Source organism: Chanos chanos, chromosome 9 (assembly GCF_902362185.1).
Source record: "Chanos chanos chromosome 9, fChaCha1.1, whole genome shotgun sequence".
Taxonomy (NCBI): domain Eukaryota; kingdom Metazoa; phylum Chordata; class Actinopteri; order Gonorynchiformes; family Chanidae; genus Chanos; species Chanos chanos.
In genome coordinates, this window is record NC_044503.1 from 43713161 (window position 1) to 43735830 (window position 22670).

General features: G+C 40.6%; 1 protein-coding gene across 1 annotated transcript; it reads right to left on the minus strand.

The window, feature by feature from the left end:
• Nucleotides 1–3045: 3045 nt before the first annotated feature.
• Nucleotides 3046–18854, minus strand: LOC115821848 (C-X-C chemokine receptor type 3-like; the record flags this gene model as incomplete). Its single annotated transcript, XM_030785635.1, has 3 exons — nt 3046–3768; nt 3964–4405; nt 18716–18854. Coding segments are annotated over 3 exons (1304 nt in total), but the record flags the coding sequence as incomplete, so codon positions are not given.
• Nucleotides 18855–22670: the final 3816 nt, after the last annotated feature.

Consider the following 22670-nt stretch of genomic DNA (forward strand, 5'->3'; position numbering starts at 1 on the left):
GCAAGTTGTGGGCACAGTAGTCAAGTTAAAAAAAAAAAAAAGAAAGGCAACCATGATTTGTTTTGGTTTAAATTTGTTTTAAACTGTAAACTGCAGTTCAGATAAATGACAGTGCAGAAGGCCCATAAGGTCAGGCCATTACATGTGTGCTGAATGTTAGCCTGGAATACTGTGATGCGTGTGTTGCATTTTCCACCTTGTATTACTGTATTGTATGAAAGCTGATCACACAAAGAATCTTCAGGAGAATTGGTGATAATAATTTTTATCTCAACCCTTTTTTCCTAAACCAGGAAAACTTGCCTTTTAGAGACATACACCATCCCACCCTTAAGGGCTGTGAAAATACGAGACTGTCTGAGTGTTGTCAAAACAAATGTGAAAAAACTAATGTCAATGCTATATGATAAAATTTTTGAAATTCCATGAGATTTTGAAAACACAAGGTATCTCACCCATGAGGACAGGTTTGGCAGATTAGTTTGACTGTTGGCACATTAGTTTGACTGTTGACAGATTAGTTTGCCTGTTGACAGATTAGTTTGACAGGTTTGGCAGATTAGTTTGACAGGTTTGGCAGATTAGTTTGACAGGTTTGGCAGATTAGTTTGACTGTTGACAGATTAGTTTGCCTGTTGGCAGATTAGTTTGACTGTTGACAGATTAGTTTGACTGCTGGCAGATTAGTTTGACTGTTGGCAGATTAGTTTGACTGTTGGCAGATTAGTTTGACAGGTTTTGGAAGATTAGTTTGACTGTTGACAGATTAGTTTGACTGTTGGCAGATTAGTTTGACTGTTGACAGATTAGTTTGACTGTTGACAGATTAGTTTGACTGTTGACAGATCAGTTTGACTGTTGGAAGATTAGTTTGACTGTTGGCAGATTAGTTTGACTGTTGGCAGATTAGTTTGACTGTTGGAAGATTAGTTTGACTGTTGGTGCTATGATCAGTCTTTGTTGTGTATGAGGATGGTGCTATGGTCAGTCTTTGCTGTGTATGAGGACGGTGCTATGGTCAGTCTTTGTTGTGTATGAGGATGGTGCTATGGTCAGTCTTTGTTTTGCATGAGGATGGTGCTATGATCAGTCTTTGTTGTGTATGAGGATGGTGCTATGGTCAGTCTTTGCTGTGTATGAGGATGGTGCTATGGTCAGTCTTTGTTGTGCATGAGGATGGTGCTATGATCAGTCTTTGTTTTGCATGAGGATGGTGCTATGATCAGTCTTTGTTGTGTATGAGGATGGTGCTATGATCAGTCTTTGTTGTGTATGAGGATGGTGCTATGGTCAGTCTTTGTTGTGTATGAGGATGGTGCTATGGTCAGTCTTTGTTGTGTATGAGGATGGTGCTATGGTCAGTCTTTGTTGTGTATGAGGATGGTGCTATGGTCAGTCTTTGTTGTGTATGAGGATGGTGCTATGATCAGTCTTTGTTGTGTATGAGGATGGTGCTATGGTCAGTCTTTGTTGTGTATGAGGATGGTGCTATGGTCAGTCTTTGTTGTGTATGAGGATGGTGCTATGGTCAGTCTTTGTTGTGTATGAGGATGGTGCTATGGTCAGTCTTTGTTGTGTATGAGGATGGTGCTATGGTCAGTCTTTGTTGTGTATGAGGATGGTGCTATGGTCAGTCTTTGTTGTGTATGAGGATGGTGCTATGGTCAGTCTTTGTTGTGTATGAGGATGGTGGATTTTGGGCTCTTGTAAATTAGTCTCCAGTATGTGGCTGGGCCTGGAGCCTGAGAGAAAGAGAGAGAGAGGGAGAGAGAGAAAGAGAAAGAGAAAGAGAGAGAGAGAGAGAGAGAAAGAGGGAGAGAGAGAGGGAGAGAGAGAAAGAGTCCAGGGAAACATTCTGTGGTGTGGGTCAGGGTTAGTGAGCACTGAGAGAGAGAGAGAGAGAGAGAGAGAGAGAGGGAGAGAGAGAAAGAGTCCAGGGAAACATTCTGTGGACATTCTGTGGTGTGGGTCAAGGTTAGTGAGCACTGCTTACATACCGGAAAGGAGAGTCGCAGATAGGAGCTCTACTTATAAATTCCTCTCCTGAAATTTCATTTAAAATATTAATTAACAAACAAAGCGAAGTAGGATGAATTCAGTATGAAAAAGATTTATTTCTTATTTATACTCATGTATATGGTCATAGTTGGCCCAGCAAGATGACATAAAAACACATTAAAGAATTCAGTTGTTGAGCAAGTCGGAAAGAAGGATAAACAACATTAACATGAAAATCCTTAAATCATTGCACAATAATGAAATACTTTATTAACATAATTCCTTTTGTTCTTTTCTGTCTTTTACGTTTCCTGTCATCCTCTGGAAGATTCCTGCTGAAAAAAGTCCATCAGCACTGACCAAAAAAGAAAATTTCAAAATGGTTTTGTGCCTTCAGAGGGTGACCACAGTTCCCTTTATCACTCAGTATCACATGCAGGGAAAATATAAAAATATATTTATAGTAAAAAATATATATAAATGGCGAATAAATGAAAAACAGCAGTAAGTACCCATGTTCAGAGCAATCTTTTCTGCTTTGTACCTTATTAGATACATAGCATAGGAAAAAAAAAAAAAAAAAACATATAAAATGCTGATTTAAATTGCATTACTCTGTGTTCACCTGTCACTGACTCAATTATGTACACACTTTGAGACTGTGCATTTGCACACACATTGGCATCATTCCATTTGACTACTCAACACACACCATGCCAGTCTCTAAGCCTCCAAGCATTTACAACAAGTTAAATGTTTTCTTAAAAATAAAAGATGCCAAGGTATTTCAAGAAGCCAGTCATCTGTGTCCAAGATGACACATTTTTAAGACGCTTTAGAAGATGGCTCTGGCTGATGTGTTTTTGCAGGAACATATGTTTCCATTAAGAGGAGCTGTGAGAAGTGTGTTAAAGAAGGTGTATAGGCAATGGCTGTCTACATGGCAAAGAAGTGTCAAGCATTCTTGAAGGTGGATGTGAGAATGTTGAAGCTAAATGTGTGTTTTAGAAGATGAAGTTTAGCTCTAGAAGTTTAGCAGACGTGTCTTTAGAAAGCAGAGGTGTGGGAAGTGTCTACAGACTCAGACCAAACTGAGCTTTTTCTGGACACAGGCACTGCCCGACCCTTCAGTCTGCAGCCAAGTGATCTCAATATGTCCACTAGGTGGCGCCGAAACTTCACACCCACGAAGGCATAAAGTATAGGATTAAGACAGCAGTGCAGGAGGCCCAGTGTATATGTGAAAGCAAGTGAAACATCCAAGGCCTCAGTGCCGTCACAGGACCCCTGCCTATTTGGGCTGCTTCCATTGCTATGGAAGGTGTCCACCATGAGGGTGATGTTGTAAGGCGTCCAGCAGATGAAGAAGGCCAGCACCACGGCCAGGATCACTCTCACAGCCCTCTGCTTCTGCAGGCCCTGGGAGCCGCGCTGCAGTCGCAGGAGGATGCAAGAGTAACAGAACAACATTATCACAGCAGGGAGAAGAAAGCCCACCACATGGTAGAGCAGGCGGGAAGCCTGACGCCACTCGGGTGCTGGATAATTGTAGGTACATTCCAGTCTGTCTTTCCGCCTACTGTCCCTCTGTGCCTGCAAATACAGCCAGTCAGGGATGGACAGAAAGAAGGAGAAGAGCCAGACGGCCACACAGCTGCTCTGAACCACTCGGGGCTTTCTGCGCGAGTACATCTGCACGGCATGGACGATGGACAGGTAACGGTCCAGGCTGATACAGGCCAGCAGGAAAATGCCACAGTAAAAGTTGATCTGGGGAATAAGAAACAGAGGCAGAGAAATGGCACAGAGTGTTTTTAAAGGTGTGTCATCAGACAGAGTTTTTCAACTGTTATGTGAATTAAAATAAACTCTTAAACTCCACCACCAAAACCAAACCAGAACCAGTCCTTCCTCTGAGTAAAACCTGATCTCTGAAACTCAATTCAGATGCCCTCCTTCTCTTACCTGGAATAGAGCTCCACACACTTTGCAGAACCCTGTTCCGAAGACCCACTCCTCAGCTGCCTGTATAGCCCAGAAGGGCAGCGTGAGCAGCAGAAGAGTGTCGGCCACACCCAGGTGCATAATGAAGGCGTCTGTGACACTCCAGCTCCGCTTCTTCTGCCACAGAATGGCCAGGACCAGACTGTTACCTGGCAACCCCAGAACCAAAGCCAGAGAGTACAGGATGGGGGTAAAGATTGCCTCAAATTGGATGATGTTTTGCTGGTCACACACCAACCCTTTCTGACAGCATCCGCCATAGTCATAGCTGTAGTTGCTGTCAAAGTAGCTGTCGTTGAGGTCTCCAAATATTTCATCTGCTTCAAAGGTCTGCTTGTCCTCTATACTGTGTGTCTGCAAGTGAATCAGTTCATCCAAGTTGAAGTTGCAGAAGGCATTCTCACTCAAATAACAGTATATAATTTACGAACAGAAAAAACTGCAGTTTGGGAAATACAGACTATAGGACAGTGCTGGCTGTAGGTGCAGTTATCTGCCAGGTGCATGTGACTAGCTGAGTCTCACTCTCATAGTAATTCACTCAGTAAAGACAGATTGGAGAATTAGCTCTCCTCATTTCCTCTGTTCATTAATGGGGGATAATTTCCTACTACATCATATTTTCATCACACTGTGTACAATTAGAAGTACTACAAAGGAAGATATGTTTGGTCATTAGTCAAAGGATTTCACTTTGGATGACTTTGCTCTAGAGACGAGAATCTGTGTCTTTACTCCATCTGGCCACAGGGCGGAGTGAGACTGCATAAATCACACTGTTTATGATGATCCTGCACTGAACATAGGTTCGTAGATTCTCCGTATGGGTTTGTGTTATCTTGATGTGGTTAGACATGTGTTTCCTCTAGATATTGATATAGATCTTTCATTCATAAGACTGAAAGATCATCATCTGTTAGCATAATAGCACACAGTGTTTTTACAGGTCACGTTTAGCTATAAATTACATTACAAGATTAGAGTTCTGGAAGAGCTCTCAAAATAAAGCTGCCAATCTGATTATTTTACTTAAGCGTAACGTGAAAAGGCTGTGGTTAACATGACACTGAATGTGGCCACGTAGCTCATTCTTTACTGACTACTGTTTAAGTCTAATGATATGTTTGTATTGGGGTGCAGACTGACTGTTTACTCAGTGTCCTGTTTACTCAGAGTGAAAATGATATTCAGTGACACTCAACTCTGACCTTCTAGAGTAAATCAGTCTGAATTTTAAAACGAAATGTAACTGCACTGGTAGGTTTTTACTAAACTGCCAGTACAGATGTTGCCTCAGTTCTGAGCTGTTACAGAGCTGTGAAGTGGAAGCGCTTTTCTCAGCGTATGTGGTTGACACAGTGGTAAAAAGTGCTGTTACATGCCAACCCCCCGACTGCTGTGAACAAATTTGCATAATGAAATCTTTTTATGAGTATGCAGTTGATTTCTTGGTACTACTGAATATTTCAAAGAAATGGGACCTTTGCCTGTAGTAATTAGTTAGCAAAAGACAAAAGACTGTATTGTTCATGTATTAATATTTAAATGATACATAAATCTGCAACTGGATACTGTGAAAGGAACTAATTAATTTTCCTAGTGACAGTTTGAAGGTGTTTTTCCCCATAAAAACGTTCAGCGTGAAAGATTAAAATGGTCTATGGCAGTGTCAAGTGTGTGAAGGCTGAGAAAGATCTAAAATATATGGAATATCGTATATAAAACACAGGTCTATAGGATGGAATATCATATATAAAACACAGGTCTATAGGATGGAATATCATATATAAAACACAGGTCTGAAGGATGGAATATCATACATAAAACACAGGTCTATAGGATGGAATATCATATATAAAACACAGGTCTGAAGGATGGAATATCATATATAAAACACAGGTCTATAGGATGGAATATCATATATAAAACACAGGTCTATTGGATGGAATATCATATATAAAACACAGGTCTATAGGATGGAATACCATATATAAAACACTGGTCTGAAGGATGGAATATCATATATAAAACACAGGTCTGAAGGATGGAATATCATCTATAAAACACAGGTCTGAAGGATGGAATATCATATATAAAACACAGGTCTGAAGGATGGAATATCATATATAAAACACAGGTCTGAAGGATGCAATATCACATATAAAACACAGGTCTGAAGGATGGAATATCACATATAAAACACAGGTCTATAGGATGGAATATCATATATAAAACACAGGTCTGAAGGATGGAATATCATATATAAAACACAGGTCTGAAGGATGGAATATCATCTATAAAACACAGGTCTGAAGGATGGAACATCATACATAAAACACAGGTCTGAAGGATGGAATATCATATATAAAACACAGGTCTGAAGGATGGAATATCATATATAAAACACAGGTCTGAAGGATGGAATATCACATATAAAACACAGGTCTGAAGGATGGAATATCACATATAAAACACAGGTCTATAGGATGGAATATCATATATAAAACACAGGTCTGAAGGATGGAATATCATATATAAAACGCAGGTCTGAAGGATGGAATATCATATATAAAACACTGGTCTATCGGATGGAACATCATACATAAAACACTGGTCTGAAGGATGGAATGTCTTGTATAACAGACAACAGTTTGTAGGATGGAGTGTTGTATAGATACTACAGGATGAAATATAATTCTTTAAGTAGGATACAGCTCAGATCCACTGGAATATGCAACATACTATTGACTGCACAATTCACAAAGTAAAACAAAAATGTATTAGTTAAAATGAAATCGCATTAAATTGCTGCTTGCGTATTGTGACTGCCTGCCTTTGTTGCAGTGGGCGCTTTTTCTTGCTACGATTGTTGTGTTTACTGTATTTCAAACTTTTGGATGTGTTAAGGTGTTGCCACGTGTTACTAGTTCAAGCTGTTGTAAAAACACAATATCTCTCACAGATCAATAAATTATCTATCTATCTATCTATCTATCTATCTATCTATCTATCTATCTATCTATCTATCTATCTATCTATCTATCTGTCAAACTTCTCCGTCAGTGGGACTAATAAAGGATTATCTGATCTATCTATCTATCTATCTATCTATCTATCTATCTGTCAGATTTCCCCGTCAGTGGGACTAATAAAGGATTATCTATCTATCTATCTATTCAAATAAAACAAGCTGATCTGTACACTTGTAAATGATGGGATGGTCTTCAGCATGATTTGAAAGACCTGTGACATGATCTACTATACATCTTGTTGTTTTAATAAAATATTGAGAATGTCAGAAAAAAATCATGTCTTGACCTTGTTTTTCCATCACTGTCTATCCATGTCTAACCCAGGACTTCAAAAAAATCTTCAAAACAATTATTTTTGAAGAATTGAAATTTACTCATCTCTGTGAAATTTGTATAGCTAGTTAGATTTCAGGGTTATCTTCTCTAAAGTATGATAATAGAAGTCAATGAGTTCAGTTTTTGTCTACAGGTGCTCAAATTTATAAAATTAGGTTTAAGCGCATATAGAACTCTCCTTTCAATAAAAACTGATGCAACGGGTGAAAAATTTACACAACATTCGAACCACCATTAATCCACGTGTCACTCAGTTATTCTGTATGGGAAGACCATCTTTAAGTGCAAGACTGAACTAGCTTTCAGCCACTAACAGAAAAAAATGTTGTAGGTTAATATGTATATATATACACACACATGCACACACACACACACACACACACACACACACACACACACACATATATATATAAGCTAACTTTACTTAAGAAAGTAAGTAAAATTTATTTTTATAGTGTTTTTCACTGACATAAGTCACAAGGTGCTTTACACAAGCATTATACAACATAAAAACATATGAAGTGAAAACCCAAGTCACACATTCAAAAAATAAAAAATTGAAATAGAAAAATAATAAAAATAAAAACTAAAACGCTTAATTTTAGTTGTTTCGAATTAAACATATTTTGTGTTAAATCGTATTAAACAATGAATACTTTAATCCTATGAACAAATATAACCCTCTAATGCTGATCACAGACCCTGTGAGAAACACACGCACAAAACCAAACACTAAGTTGTCAGAAAGGCTAGAGGTGACATGCTGAGGTAGAGTCAAAAGCCAAACAGTAACTCACAGCTCCCATCCTGTGTAATGCCAAAGCGTGGCAGGACTCTTAGATGATCAGATAAGATGTGGTTGAATCACAGAGGCTGATGCTCAGTGTCGACTAAGAGGAAGTCACTTGGTCTCATTCTAAAGAGAGAGTGAGGCACAGTGAAAGAGGGAACAGGAAGAGAAAGGAAATTTGATAAGATCTAAACTCATTCATTGTTTTTAGCAGTTACTAAATCACTCTGTTTTAACACGTGAGTTGTTTTTAGCAGTTACCAAATCATTCTGTTTTATCCCGTGAGCTGTTTTTAGCAGTTACCAAATCATTCTGTTTTAACACGTGAGTTGTTTTTAGCAGTTACCAAATCATTCTGTTTTATCCCGTGAGCTGTTTTTAGCAGTTACCAAATCATTCTGTTTTATCGCATGAACTGGGCACATTTAAAGCAGCAGACCCTCTGCTCCTGTATTTCCCTTCGTGAAATATATGATGTAATGACTGAAATACTGCAGAGCTGTAACACAGGGACAGTGTAGCTCTACGATGCCAAACTTACGCTATTTATAATTACCCAGACACATTAACTGTTCAGAGGGGGGCTAATCATGGCAATTTCACTATTCACTACAGGCAGCCTGCGGCCTAACGATTAGAGAACTGGGCTTGTGACTGAGAGGTCACCAGTTCGATTTCCAGGACCGGCAGGAAAAACATCCACAGTGCCCTTGGGCAAGGCACTTAACTCCCAGTTGATCCCCGTGCACAGGAGTACTGTCCACTGCTCCTGTGCCTAGTGGTAGTGTGTGCTCACTACTGGTGTGTAAGAAAGCAGCTCCCATCCTGTGTAATGTGTAAGAAAGGGTTAAAAGCTCCGGTTAAATTCGCTGCTCACAGTGTGTGTGCGATCACGGAGATTTGATCTTTATATTCTTTATGCTCAGAGGAGGTGGAGCTGAACACACACATTGTGTCCTATTTTCAGCTGAGGCTTCATTTCTGCCAGTGACACTGATGACACAGTAACACATTAGCCAGCAGGAAAGACTGCATGTTTTCAAAAGCCCGAGCTGCTCTTACAAGACATCTAACTGAACCATGTCAGAAAGCCAACACGCACAGATCACTGAAAGTTCACAGAAATAACTTCACGTCCAGCTTTATTGTCATGGAAACGTGACATTATTCATCATTTGTATTTTAATGCATTGCTTTAATTTCTTTGATGCTTATGTGTTTTAAAGGCAGGAAACTTTTATTAGGACAGAAGAAACAACACAACAGAAATGCACTCCTCTGAGAGTGAGCCCTTTTCTGTGCCTTGCCCTTTATGCAGGAAGCACTGTGGTTTGGTTTCAGTGGTGGCAGAGCAATGCTTTATCTTAAAGGATACATACATATACCCACTCAATATTACCAACACGAAAACAACAATCAGTTTCACTGTAACAGTGCTTAGACTGGTTAGTCTATCAGTCTCAGTTTTCAAATCAGTCAGTTTGAAACTGGCCCAGCTGGGAATTCCATAACAGTTCTACAACTGTGGATATATATGGCAAAGCTTGGACATTTCATGTGATTTGGTATTAAAGCTGACAGTTGATACTGTGCATTCTGTATAGCTGACAGGTGATACTGTGCATTCTGTATAGCTGACAGTTGATACTGTATGGTCCCTATATGTGATAATGGATGCTGTTTGGTTACTTTGGCTGGTAGTTCATATTTCTTGGTTAATACGGTAGAGAAGCCCTGACATTTGATGCTGTTTGATTACTACATTCATCTGTAATTCACACATATAAAATGAGCAGCTGTTTGCAGTCAGATTGCTGATGTTTATTTGTAATAAAATGACATTTTGGCAGCAAAATACTGCAGTAAAAGTATTTAAGAGTCCAATACTAAGGACTACTGGGTTAAATAATGTTGTTTAAATAATGTTGTTAAAGCTGCAGTGACTGGTGAATTTGACTAATCTTGAGCTTTCTCTCTGACCGCAGCACCAAATTATGTGTTTTACCTCAATGTTCTCCCAAATCTGAGATGTCCAATAAGACATGAACCCGGCAGCTGCCAGAGTGTTTGTGAGGTGAACGGTTCTTACTCTGATACCTGTGAAGCCAATCATGCATCTTCTAACATCACAAGTCTTCTCTTACACTCAGCTGCTGAAAGTCACCAAGGAAAGTAATGCACTTAAGATAACGATACTTTACTGACATCACCCACAATGACTTAAGTTCCTGGCCAGTGAAGGGGCGCTGGTGTCTTATCTGTTACAGAGTGTCATGTTACTTTATTGACATCACCCACAATGACATAAGTTCCTGGCCAGTGAAGGGGCGCTGGTGTCTATCTGTTACAGTGTGTCATGTTACTTTATTGACATCACCCACAATGACACACGTTCCTGGCCAGTGAAGGGGCGCTGGTGTCTTATCTGTTACAGTGTGTCATGTTACTTTATTGACATCACCCACAATGACACAAGTTCCTGGCCAGTGAAGGGGCGCTGGTGTCTATCTGTTACAGTGTGTCATGTTTGACTACTTGGCTCAGCTGGGTTTCGAGGCATGCGTTTCTGCTTCAGATAAAAGTGTCTGTCATACATAACAGAATACATACATGAATATAAATGCAAATATAAATGAGCTCTTTCTGTTGGTCAGACCGCTGAGCTGTGAGACAGCACCATAATTGCTTGTCTGTAGTTTTGTTGTTTTTCTCAAACAAGCCTGGAGATGTTGAGTCTTGACAGAATTGCTTTAATCTCTCTAGAATCTGCCCACTGAGTCAAAGTGAAAATCACCCACGCAAAGCCAAGCGGATTAATTCACACTGCTGTGTAAAAGGTTCCTGTTCATGTTTTTCAGTTTTGTTGTGTTTTGCTTCATTTTATCTCACTCTGTCTCACAACCTACTTTTGGAAATAAGTGGTGTGTGTGTGTTAAAGCACATTATTCGTGCTGAAAGAAAAGGTACTAGTATAGTTGGAGTAGAATTACCACTGTTACAATTTTTTTTTTTTTTGGATGTAATTAAACATAATATCTAACTTAGGTCTGCTGGTCAAACTGCTTCTCCGTTTAAGGTGTGGCAAGTATAAACTGCTAACTGTGGTTATGTTGTTCTTGTCGTAAATTATTCCCTTTTTCAAAATCGTTTGTGCTTAAATGAATATTTTAGAGGTAAAGTGCAGACTCCTCTGTGACATTGGCTTTCTGTTAGGAGTAAATCCTGATCACAATGACACCATATAATAATAATAGTAATAATAATAATAATAACAATAATAATAATAACAATAATAATAATAACAATAATAATGATAGAAGCAAAATTCAGAACATAAAATCAGCGTTTTGTCCCGTTTCTCTCATAATGTTCATTATGTTTCCACCGTCTGTCTTCGGTGTTTTTTTTTGCTGTGGTGTTTTCTTCACACCTTCACACCACGTCCTGTTTTACTGCAACTCCAATATGCACCTGAAACAAAGTCCTCTTTAATGCATGTGATGTTTGTGCATGTGTGTTTGTGCAAACTGATTTTCAGACGTCTCCTGTTTGTTTGCAGTGTTATGTGTGAATGAGCTCAGAGAGAGATGAGAGGAGAATGGAGATGTGTTAGGGATGTCAGACATGTAAAAAAAAAAAACCTGAATGAGAACCAATAGACCATATGGAAGAGATGGAGTCAGTCTTAATGGGTTTGTTTATGAAAGCAGGAACCAGAACCCCTTTGTTTACTTACATCTCAGAATGATCTTAGTCTCTGAAATAAACCTGATTTCATCCTAACATTAGCTGGGGAAACAGAGTACAACCTGTACCCACACGGGGGTTTCAGTTCCTCTCAGAAACAGTCAGGTGCACTTGCCCATCTGTAGGTTCAACATGGTCTTTACGTAAAAACGACTTTCCCCTATAACCCAGCATAACAGCCTGATTTATGTTACTGTATATTCATCATATTGTTGATCTCAAGCAGGTTTCCAGTGCAGCTTTTCTTGAAATCAGTGAATTTGTCACTAAGTGACAGTCTTTATTATTTACATCTCTTTCAGTTCAGATTAGAAACGTTTTGGATGTCACATCTTTAAAGCATTGTGATAGTCTTAACCATTTAAGCATCATTCAGTGTATATTAGAAGCATTTTGTATTGCGTAAAATCTCTGAAGTTGTCTTGTGAAGAGATCATCAAATGATTACACCTTGCCATGTTTAGGTATTAAGCATACAACCCCCAATATACACCAGCAGTTAGCTCTTTACACCACTTTCAATAATGTCAGTAATGGCTCTCTGTTTGACTCTCCACACTTTGGTCTACTTGTTCTCTGGTGTCTAAACAGAGAAAACACACTGTCCAGCTGTGCTTCAGCTCCTGTTTCTGTCATCAGGCTGAGCGGTGCTAACCCTGCTAGTGCTGTCATTCCAGGGAGCATATCTGAGTTCACAGCGGTCAGTGATATAGAATGCCTGATCTGTGATGTGCAGTGCCTGGTTTCAGTGGTCTGTGATGTGTAGTGCCTGTTCACAGTGGTCTGTGACATGTAGTGCATGATTATACTGGTCTGTGATGTGTAGTGTCTGTTTCATTTGAGGGAACATATTTTAGTTCACAGTGGTCTATGATGTGCAGTGCATGATTAGTGGTCTGTGATGTGTTGTGCCTGTTTTACAGGGAACATATTTGAGTTCACAGTGGTCTGTGATGTGCAGTGCATGTTTACAGTGGTCTGTGATGTGTCGTGCCTGTTTTACAGGGAACATATTTTAGTTGACAGTGGTCTGTGATGCGCAGTGCATGTTTACAGTGGTCTGTGATGTGCAGTGCATGTTTACGGTGGTCTGTGATGTGCAGTGCATGTTTACGGTGGTCTGTGATGTGCAGTGCATGTTTACGGTGGTCTGTGATGCGCAGTGCATGTTTACGGTGGTCTGTGATGTGCAGTGCATGTTTACAGTGGTCTGTGATGTGCAGTGCATGTTTACGGTGGTCTGTGATGCGCAGTGCATGTTTACGGTGGTCTGTGATGTGCAGTGCATGTTTACAGTGGTCTGTGATGTGTTGTGCCTGTTTTACAGGGAATATATTTGAGTTCACAGTGGTCTGTGATGCGCAGTGCATGTTTACAGTGGTCTGTGATGCGCAGTGCATGTTTACGGTGGTCTGTGATGTGCAGTGTATGTTTACAGCGGTCTGTGATGTCCAGTGCATGTTTACGGTGGTCTGTGATGTGCAGTGCATGTTTACAGCGGTCTGTGATGTGCAGTGCATGTTTACGGTGGTCTGTGATGTGCAGTGCATGTTTACAGTGGTCTGTGATGTGCAGTGCATGTTTACGGTGGTCTGTGATGTGCAGTGTATGTTTACAGTGGTCTGTGATGTCCAGTGCATGTTTACAGTGGTCTGTGATGTGCAGTGCATGTTTACAGCGGTCTGTGATGTGCAGTGCATGTTTACAGTGGTCTGTGATGTGCAGTGCATGTTTACGGTGGTCTGTGATGCGCAGTGCATGTTTACGGTGGTGTGTGATGTGCAGTGCATGTTTACGGTGGTGTGTGATGTGCAGTGCATGTTTACAGTGGTCTGTGATGTGCAGTGCATGTTTACGGTGGTGTGTGATGTGCAGTGCATGTTTACGGTGGTGTGTGACGTGTAGTGCATGTTTACGGTGGTCCGTGACGTGCAGTGCATGTTTACGGTGGTCTGTGATGTGTCGTGCCTGTTTTACAGGGAACATATTTGAGTTCACCATGGTCTGTGATGTGTCATGCCTGTTGTAGTGAAAGGAACTGAGAACTCTGACTGTAAAAGAGAAACTCAGCCTTTTCTATAAAAAAGCATTGTCTTATTATGGTTACATTGTTATGGTGATGTAGAAACAAAGACAAATTAAACACACACCAAAACTACAGGAGGAAAAGACAAATATTAACTTAGCAACATTGCCTGACTGAGTGCGGCCGATATTTGTAGTAGTTATGGTTTGAATAAAGGACCTCACTCACAACCTAAGTCTGGAGCAACGTTAAGCAAACTACTCATTCTTTTTCAATATTTAAAGTGAACTGCTTGATGAAACTGTTTTGCTTGAGAAACATTTTGACATTTCAACAGCAGGCCGGCCGTAGGACATGGGTTTATTTCAGAACTGAACCACATTTACTAGATACACCAGAACACACTTCCTCTTGGCTCTGTGTTGGTCTCTTGCAGAAGAAAACGGGGTCACCATTGCCAGCGAGTCTAACCCTAACCCTAACCCTAACCCTAGTTTACCTTCTATGTTCTGAGAAACTGGCGGGTAAATATGGTGAAGTGACATCGTGGCCTGTGTGAAGTTCCATCTGTAATATTCGACTGTTAAAGTGGGCCTCATACAACATGGATCCTCAATAACTGTCAATGAAACTCTGTCCTAACAGTTAAAAAAGTGACATAACTGAATCAAATATAAAGACTGTGTATAGATCCTACTCCAGTTTCTACAGTTTAAGTTATAATTAAAGTATTTTCATTGTAACTTAAATGCGTTGTCTTTAATGTTCTATGAATTCATTTTCATAGCCAGCAGAGAAAAGAAACCCCGTCTAAGTTACCTCTCAAACAGTTTCAGTTCACACCTGCAGGGCTGTACGTGTGCAGACCACACTGTCGGTCCTCTCATTTCGGAGTTAAAAGAGTGCGCGGGGACGGGCCTATTTCTGAGCTCCACTGTTTTTGCACCTTTGTGGTTTTCCTGTTTAGAGCAGAACTCGTGGTATCAGTCATGCAGTGGTCTCAAGTCTGTCAGTCACACTCTTCTCCTGGGCAACTGTGCCAGAGAAGCCATGGAGCTGAGGTAACAGTAACAGAAAACCCATTTCATCACAGGGCACACACCCCGTGACCTGGTAAAACACTTCATCACAGGACACACACCCCGTGACCTGGTAAAACACTTCATCACAGGGCACACACGGTGACCTGGTAAAACACTTCATCACAGGGCACACACGCTAACCTGGTAAAACACTTCATCACATGGCACACACGGTGGCCTGGTAAAACACTTCATCACATGGCACACACGCTGACCTGGTAAAACACTTCATCACAGGGCACACACGGTGACCTGGTAAAACACTTCATCACAGGGCACACACCCCGTGACCTGGTAAAACACTTCATCACAGGGCACACACCCCGTGACCTGGTAAAACACTTCATCACAGGGCACACACGCTGACCTGGTAAAACACTTCATCACAGGGCACACACGGTGACCTGGTAAAACACTTCATCACAGGGCACACACCCCGTGACCTGGTAAAACACTTCATCACAGGACACACACGGTGACCTGGTAAAACACTTCATCACAGGACACACACGGTGACCTGGTAAAACACTTCATCACAGGACACACACGGTGACCTGGTAAAACACTTCATCACATGCCACACACGCTGACCTGGTAAAACACTTCATCACAGGACACACACCCCGTGACCTGGTAAAACACTTCATCACAGGGCACACACGGTGACCTGGTAAAACACTTCATCACAGGGCACACACGGTGACCTGGTAAAACACTTCATCACAGGGCACACACGGTGACCTGGTAAAACATTTCATCACAGGGCACACACGGTGACCTGGCAAAACACTTCATCACAGGGCACACACGGTGACCTGGTAAAACACTTCATCACAGGGCACACACGGTGACCTGGCAAAACACTTCATCACAGGGCACACATGGTGACCCGTTAAGACACAGGGATACACTAATTAACTACAGCAACTGGTTGGACCTGTAAGGATCTGGGCATGTAGGATCTGCACCTGCATACAGGCCCTCTGCTTTAGACGGCCCAGGTCCTGATCACCCCATCTGCAGCTGATGCATCAACTAATTAAAGAATGAACCTGCAATATTTGTATCACCATGGGTCTATTCAAAATGATTGATATACAGTTAAGTCATTTGCTTTAAATTTTTAATTAAAGTAGTAATTTGCCACTTATTTGACCTATAAATTCAGTTTAAAATTACTTTTATGTAATTAGTAGGGAATTTATAAAATAAAAAGTCGAAGGAATTGTGGGCTGTTTTAGCTTAGGTTAATGTAACTATGATCTGTGTCTAAACAAAAACAAGTCAAGAGGAAAAAACAGTTTGGGGTGACATGACAATGTGGACGGAAGACAGAAGTCAGTCATTAAAAAGGAAATGAAGTGTGGAAAGTATAAGCAGAAGCAAACTGCCCAAAATAGACCATTTTTTTCTCTTGTGCTGACATTAATGGTGCTGCTATGGAAATGAAGCATGAGTTTGACCACAATGTGGAGGAAACAATGTTTAGTGGTGTGGCTAATAACGCCGCCCCTGTTAGCAGCACTTTGACAGGGGTGGATCAGTATCAGTCAGTGACAATATTCACGGCGATATTACCTCTGCCCCTCCATATCAGCGGATTGCAGACCATGTAGCTTTCAAAGGAAAAATCTCAGAGGGTTTAGGGTTAGGGTTAGTTGTCCAGGTTTTGAAGTGTTGAGGGCTGCATCGTTGTGGATGGTTTCAGTGACCTTTGGACTGACTGATTCTTTTTTTCACTATCCCTGTCACTGTGGAGTCAGCTGAGCGATCATTTTCAAAGCCTAAACTGATAAAGGAATTACTTTAGCAGCACTATGAGACATGACAGGCCATCAGAACTAGCAACTGTCTAGACTGAGATGACCTGGAACAGAGATTTGAAATGAAAGAAATAATAGGTGACTTTGTTGAATAAAAAGCCTGGAGAGTACAGCTGAAATGAGTGAGTATGAGGTTTTAGCTATTTACATTTCAGTTTCATTTTACCAGTACTGTGGTTCTGTTAAAGGGCTGCTACGCCAGATGTTGAGGTTTCCTGTAACCTTAACCCTCAAACTATATGTCAGAATCGTGTCCCACCATCTGTTTAACTCCTCTTCATCTGTCTATAACTCTTCTTTTGTTATGAATGTAAGGTAAATACTAGAAGACACACGCTCAGTGCCACTGGATCCTTCAGGAATAACTAACGCTAGTCATTCCCTGACTTCATCTCTGGCAGTACAGCTTTCACAGCAAGATGAATGGGAACGCCTCTGTGGCTTAGCTGTAAACCTAATCTGTCACACATGGGCTTCACCATTACCCGATTCATGGTTTCTCCACTTAGTGACTCCCTCACTGAGAGACCTCTTGAACCAGCTGTGGTAACTGGAAATTCTATGTTAAGAATCATGAAGGAAGTGATACCAAAGGCTATAGTTCAGTGCATGCCATATACTAAGGCTAGCCATAAGTGCAAGCAGCAGGGGGCAGAACTAGAGGCAGAATGGAATGAAGAATGAGGAGGTTAAGGAGCATAAGGAGCTTTTTTTGGCATTTAATAAGTTAAATATTGATACTGGCATGAATCTGCACTGGAAGAAGATGAAGGGACATTCGCAGGTCTCTGCAGAAGACAAGAAAGGCAATGAGGAGGCAGATCACACCTCTAGATGGTGTCAGTTCAAAACTGACCTGTCTTCAGAGGAGTCTGTAAGAGTTAGTGTTATTATTTGTGTTCTAGCCCAAAAGCAGACAGACCTTCCTGGTTGTAGTAAACAAGTTGTTAACCTAAAGTGCACATTTGAGGATGCTGACCTCGTCACCATACAGAGGCAAGACCTGTTTCATGCTCCATGTACCAGTTGCTATAGTCATGAAAATCATGAAAGACATTTCTCATTTCTCAAAAGGTAACAAATGAAATTAGGTTTGAAAATGGTTGTTTTTTGACATTTTGAATAATTTGGAAAGTGATGAGTTTCTGGCACTATGTAAGCATCTGTCAGAGTGGAGCTATGTACCTATAAAAACTGTTTAGTGTCACCAAATAATGCTTGCACAAGACATTGGAAAAAACATCACTCCATGTAACTTACTGTAAATGTTGCTCAAAAAAGGTTTAATTTCATTTCATAATAACCCTAAAAGTTTTAAATACAATTTGTTTTTATAACGCATATGTGAAAATATAACAGCTTTTGTCTGTTTTTCCACTTTATTGAAGTGAAAGGTTAAAGGTTTCTTTTGTTTATTATTTTTCCTATGTCGAGTTTTTGGTAACTCTGCCTCCCTCTAGTGGTACAACTTTAATTTATTAGTGTTTTGCAGCTTGCATAAGCTGAGGTCAATGAGCCACAGACGTGTTTTCATATGTCAAAATGTTGTTAACAGCAAACAGGAGTTGTGAACACACTTGTAGCTGTTGACTGAATGGTAATTGGTGTTAAATTACTGGAGGAATCTGCAGATGTCTATGCTTTGGGATCAATAAAATTATAACTTAGCATGTGAATTATTGTGCACACAAACACTTTGGCAGAATTTTGTAATAAAATCCTTAAGACAGACCTAAATATATAAACATGATGAAAGGACATGAGCAGGTACCCATTGTCTCTGAAAGACATTTCTGATGAACTAAATTACACTGGAATCACGGCGGTTTCAGTAAAAAACATTAGAAACAGTTTAGGGATAAAACTGTGGCCTCACCTCTGAAACAGTTCCCCCGAGCTCTCACACTCAGGAGAGGAGTCGATTTCCTCCACTTCAGCCCTGGGGGCAGCTGCAGCAGGAGGAGGGGCAGCAGTTAGGAGGTTACACACCACCTGTCCCCTACTCACCAGCTCATCTTTGAAAAAAAAGGACACAGATAATCAACAAACTGTTTTAATGATGCTGTCCATCTCAAATGTCTAGGTCTCCTTATGGCCAGCTATCTTGTTTCAAAACACACCTCAAGGTTCTTGTCAAGCGCAGGTTGAATTCGTTACTTTCCCGAGTGATAGCAATGACATCGAAAGTTCCCAGTTACAACTACCCTTCCATGTTTACGGAGACCAAGCTAATGAAAAGATGATTGGGTTTGGGTTACAGGCATTTATATGAGTGTGCTTGCTCTTAGAATAATCGTCTTGTTTAGACAAGCTGTAGTTTGTTGTGAACAAACATCATCGTTCTCAGTTTACATTTGACAGCTTATTGACAGAGCCTGCTTGATTCACACTCATCAACACATGACGAAAATCAAATGTATGATTCTTTATTGTATTGGGAACAATAAACTGCTGGGCTATGCCAACCCATTTACATTAAACGTCACCATGCAGTCTTCTGCATGACGGCAATATGTCACAGTTTGACTGACAGATTATAGTCTGCATAAGTAGTCTTTATAGTCCATACGTAATTAGGTATTAAAGATATAAAATTTAAATTGATGAACTTTTTGTGGAGATGCTGATATCAAATAAGCACTTATTGAGTTTACAAACAGGTAGGCTGAATGATCTCATATATAAGTCTTTTCTCTCTCTCTCTCTCTCTCTCTCTCTCTCTCTCTCTCTCTCTCTCTGTCTCTGTATGAAATTTTGTCTGTTTTGCTTGTTTGTCATTACAAAACCACCCACACTAGGAGCGAGACGGCTCAGTAACCAAACCACAGTTTTACATAGACACGTATAATGTAACGCATTAATGCCTAAGAGCACTTTTTTGCTGATTTTCTCGCTCAGTAAGAGGGAAAATGTCAGTAATGTGGTTGTTTGAGAGTTTGTTTCTCAAACAGTAACAAAAAGGAACATCATGAGAAGATTTCGAGGTCACTCAGGTCACTCAGAGGTCACTCAGGTCACTCAGAGGAGGCCTGCCCACTTTGTACTGGACTTCTCTTAGACAACAAACTGGTTTTCCTGAAGAATGTGTTCTGTGGCAAGATATCCGTTAACATAAGAAGGATTCTTTTTTTCTAAAAAAGTAATGTTGTCTCCCAGGTAGAATCTAAAGCATTAACCTAAAAGTCCTGTGATAAGAACCTGTGAGGCATCACTTCACAAACATTCACACTCTTCATTCAGATGAACAAAACAATCTCTACTACAACAATAGTAACATGCCCAATTGGATGTATTATAGACTGTGATTTAGATGAAAATCATCTAGATGAAAATGCTGTCTTTAATAATATATGTAATCCCCCTTCAAAATGATATTTTTTCCCCACCAAAAATATTCATACTATAAATAACACATTTATACCAATGTATTTTACATAGATGCCCCCATAAGCTTTATAAGAGTGTGGTGAGTGGGATAATCTGATTTCTCCTGTCTTTCCATGACTGAGGGCTCTTTAAGGAAACTGCCAGGAAAAAAAAAAAACCATGAAAGGGAAAAAAAAAACTGAATGGCACTGGAAGATTGATTAGAAGTGAACATTATGAAGTTCAAAAACTAAATCTCCACATACCAGAAGTGAGAGAGACTTGGTCTGAGAAGAACTTCATACTTACCCTGGAATATAGTGGCAACTTTTTTTTTCCCCATTACACATCCATAGGTTTATTTAGGACATCATGTTATCCCGAGTCACGTACAAAAAAACAAAACAAAACAACAACAAAAGAACAGGTAAACTAATGCAAGTGTATGTTTGTGCAAGCACGGTATTCTAGCGTGAAGCGACTGCGATACAATGTTAAGATCTGTGTAAATATGACATGAATTTCCCCTAAAAGATATCAGCCCATTGCTTTACTGTAAACCACATAAATACAAAGAGTATCCAGTCAAAGAGTGGCAAAAACAGAGGTCAAAATGCTAAAGAAATACAGTGAACAATATAGCAAATATAACACAGAGAGAGCGATGTAAGAAATGCTTGGTTCTGCATAAAATTCATATGTACAGTCCTAGTGAAGGTACACTGTAAAAGGTGAGTAAGGTATGGCATGCAGTGGAGGTACACTGTAAAAGGTGAGTAAGGTATGGCATGCAGTGGAGGTACACTGTAACAGGTGAGTAAGGTATGGCATGCAGTGGAAGTACACTGTAACAGGTGAGTAAGGTATGGCATGCAGTGAAGGTACACTGTAAAAGGTGAGTAAGGTATGGCATGCAGTGGAGGTACACTGTAAAAGGTGAGTGAGGTATGGCATGCAGTGGAGGTACACTGTAAAAGGTGAGTAAGGTATGGCATGCAGTGGAGGTACACTGTAAAAGGTGAGTAAGGTATGGCATGCAGTGGAGGTACACTGTAAAAGGTGAGTAAGGTATGGCATGCAGTGGAGGTACACTGTAAAAGGTGAGTAAGGTATGGCATGCAGTGAAGGTACACTGTAAAAGGTGAGTAAGGTATGGCATGCAGTGAAGGTACACTGTAAAAGGTGAGTAAGGTATGGCATGCAGTGGAGGTACACTGTAAAAGGTGAGTAAGGTATGGCATGCAGTGGAGGTACACTGTAAAAGGTGAATAAGGTATGGCATGCAGTGAAGTTACACTGTAAAAGGTGAGTAAGGTATGGCATGCAGTGGAGGTACACTGTAAAAGGTGAATAAGGTATGGCATGCAGTGAAGGTACACTGTAAAAGGTGAGTAAGGTATGGCATGCAGTGGAGGTACACTGTAAAAGGTGAGTAAGGTATGGCATGCAGTGGAGGTACACTGTAAAAGGTGAGTAAGGTATGGCATGCAGTGGAGGAACACTGTAAAAGGTGAGTAAGGTATGGCATGCAGTGAAGGTACACTGTAAAAGGTGAATAAGGTATGGCATGCAGTGGCGGTACACTGTAAAAAGTGAGTAAGGTATGGCATGCAGTGGAGGTACACTGTAAAAGGTGAGTAAGGTATGGCGTGCAGTGGAAGTACACTGTTAAAGGTGAGTGAGGTATGGCATGCAGTGGAAGTACACTGTTAAAGGTGAGTGAGGTATGGCATGCAGTGGAGGTACACTGTAAAAGGTGAGTAAGGTATTATGGCATGCAGTGGAGGTACACTGTAAAAGGTGAGTAAGGTATTATGGCATGCAGTGGAGGTACACTGTAAAAGGTGAGTAAGGTATTATGGCATGCAGTGGAGGTACACTGTAAAAGGTGAGTAAGGTATGGCATGCAGTGGAGGTACACTGTAAAAGGTGAGTAAGGTATGGCATGCAGTGGAGGTACACTGTAAAAGGTGAGTAAGGTATGGCATGCGGTGGAAGTACACTGTTAAAGGTGAGTGAGGTATGGCATGCAGTGGAGGTACACTGTTAAAGGTGAGTGAGGTATGGCATGCAGGTAGTTGCTAGGGAGCACTAACTTACATCGAGAGATTGTTCTACCACCGTGTTGTGAGGTTGTTTTGTTTTGTCAGTATTGGACCAAAAGCTCCCTTTAAAACAAGTTCAAAGATAAATGGGTCAAAGACCTGGTTTCTCACCTGATGGGAGACACCTGGCCATGGGAAGGTCCTTCTGCATGACAACAATTCCACAAATGCATCAGGAACATTGAAGAAATTGTAATCTGCCCCTAAAAATGACTGCTTTGCATTGGTTGGCTCTCACTGCAGCCTGTTAGACCTTAAAAGACTGGAGAAATCAATGATCCATTTCACCAATATCAGATAACATTACTAATGCTGATGGAGCTCCATTATTTTTGTGATGGGATATGGATAAAACTCTGC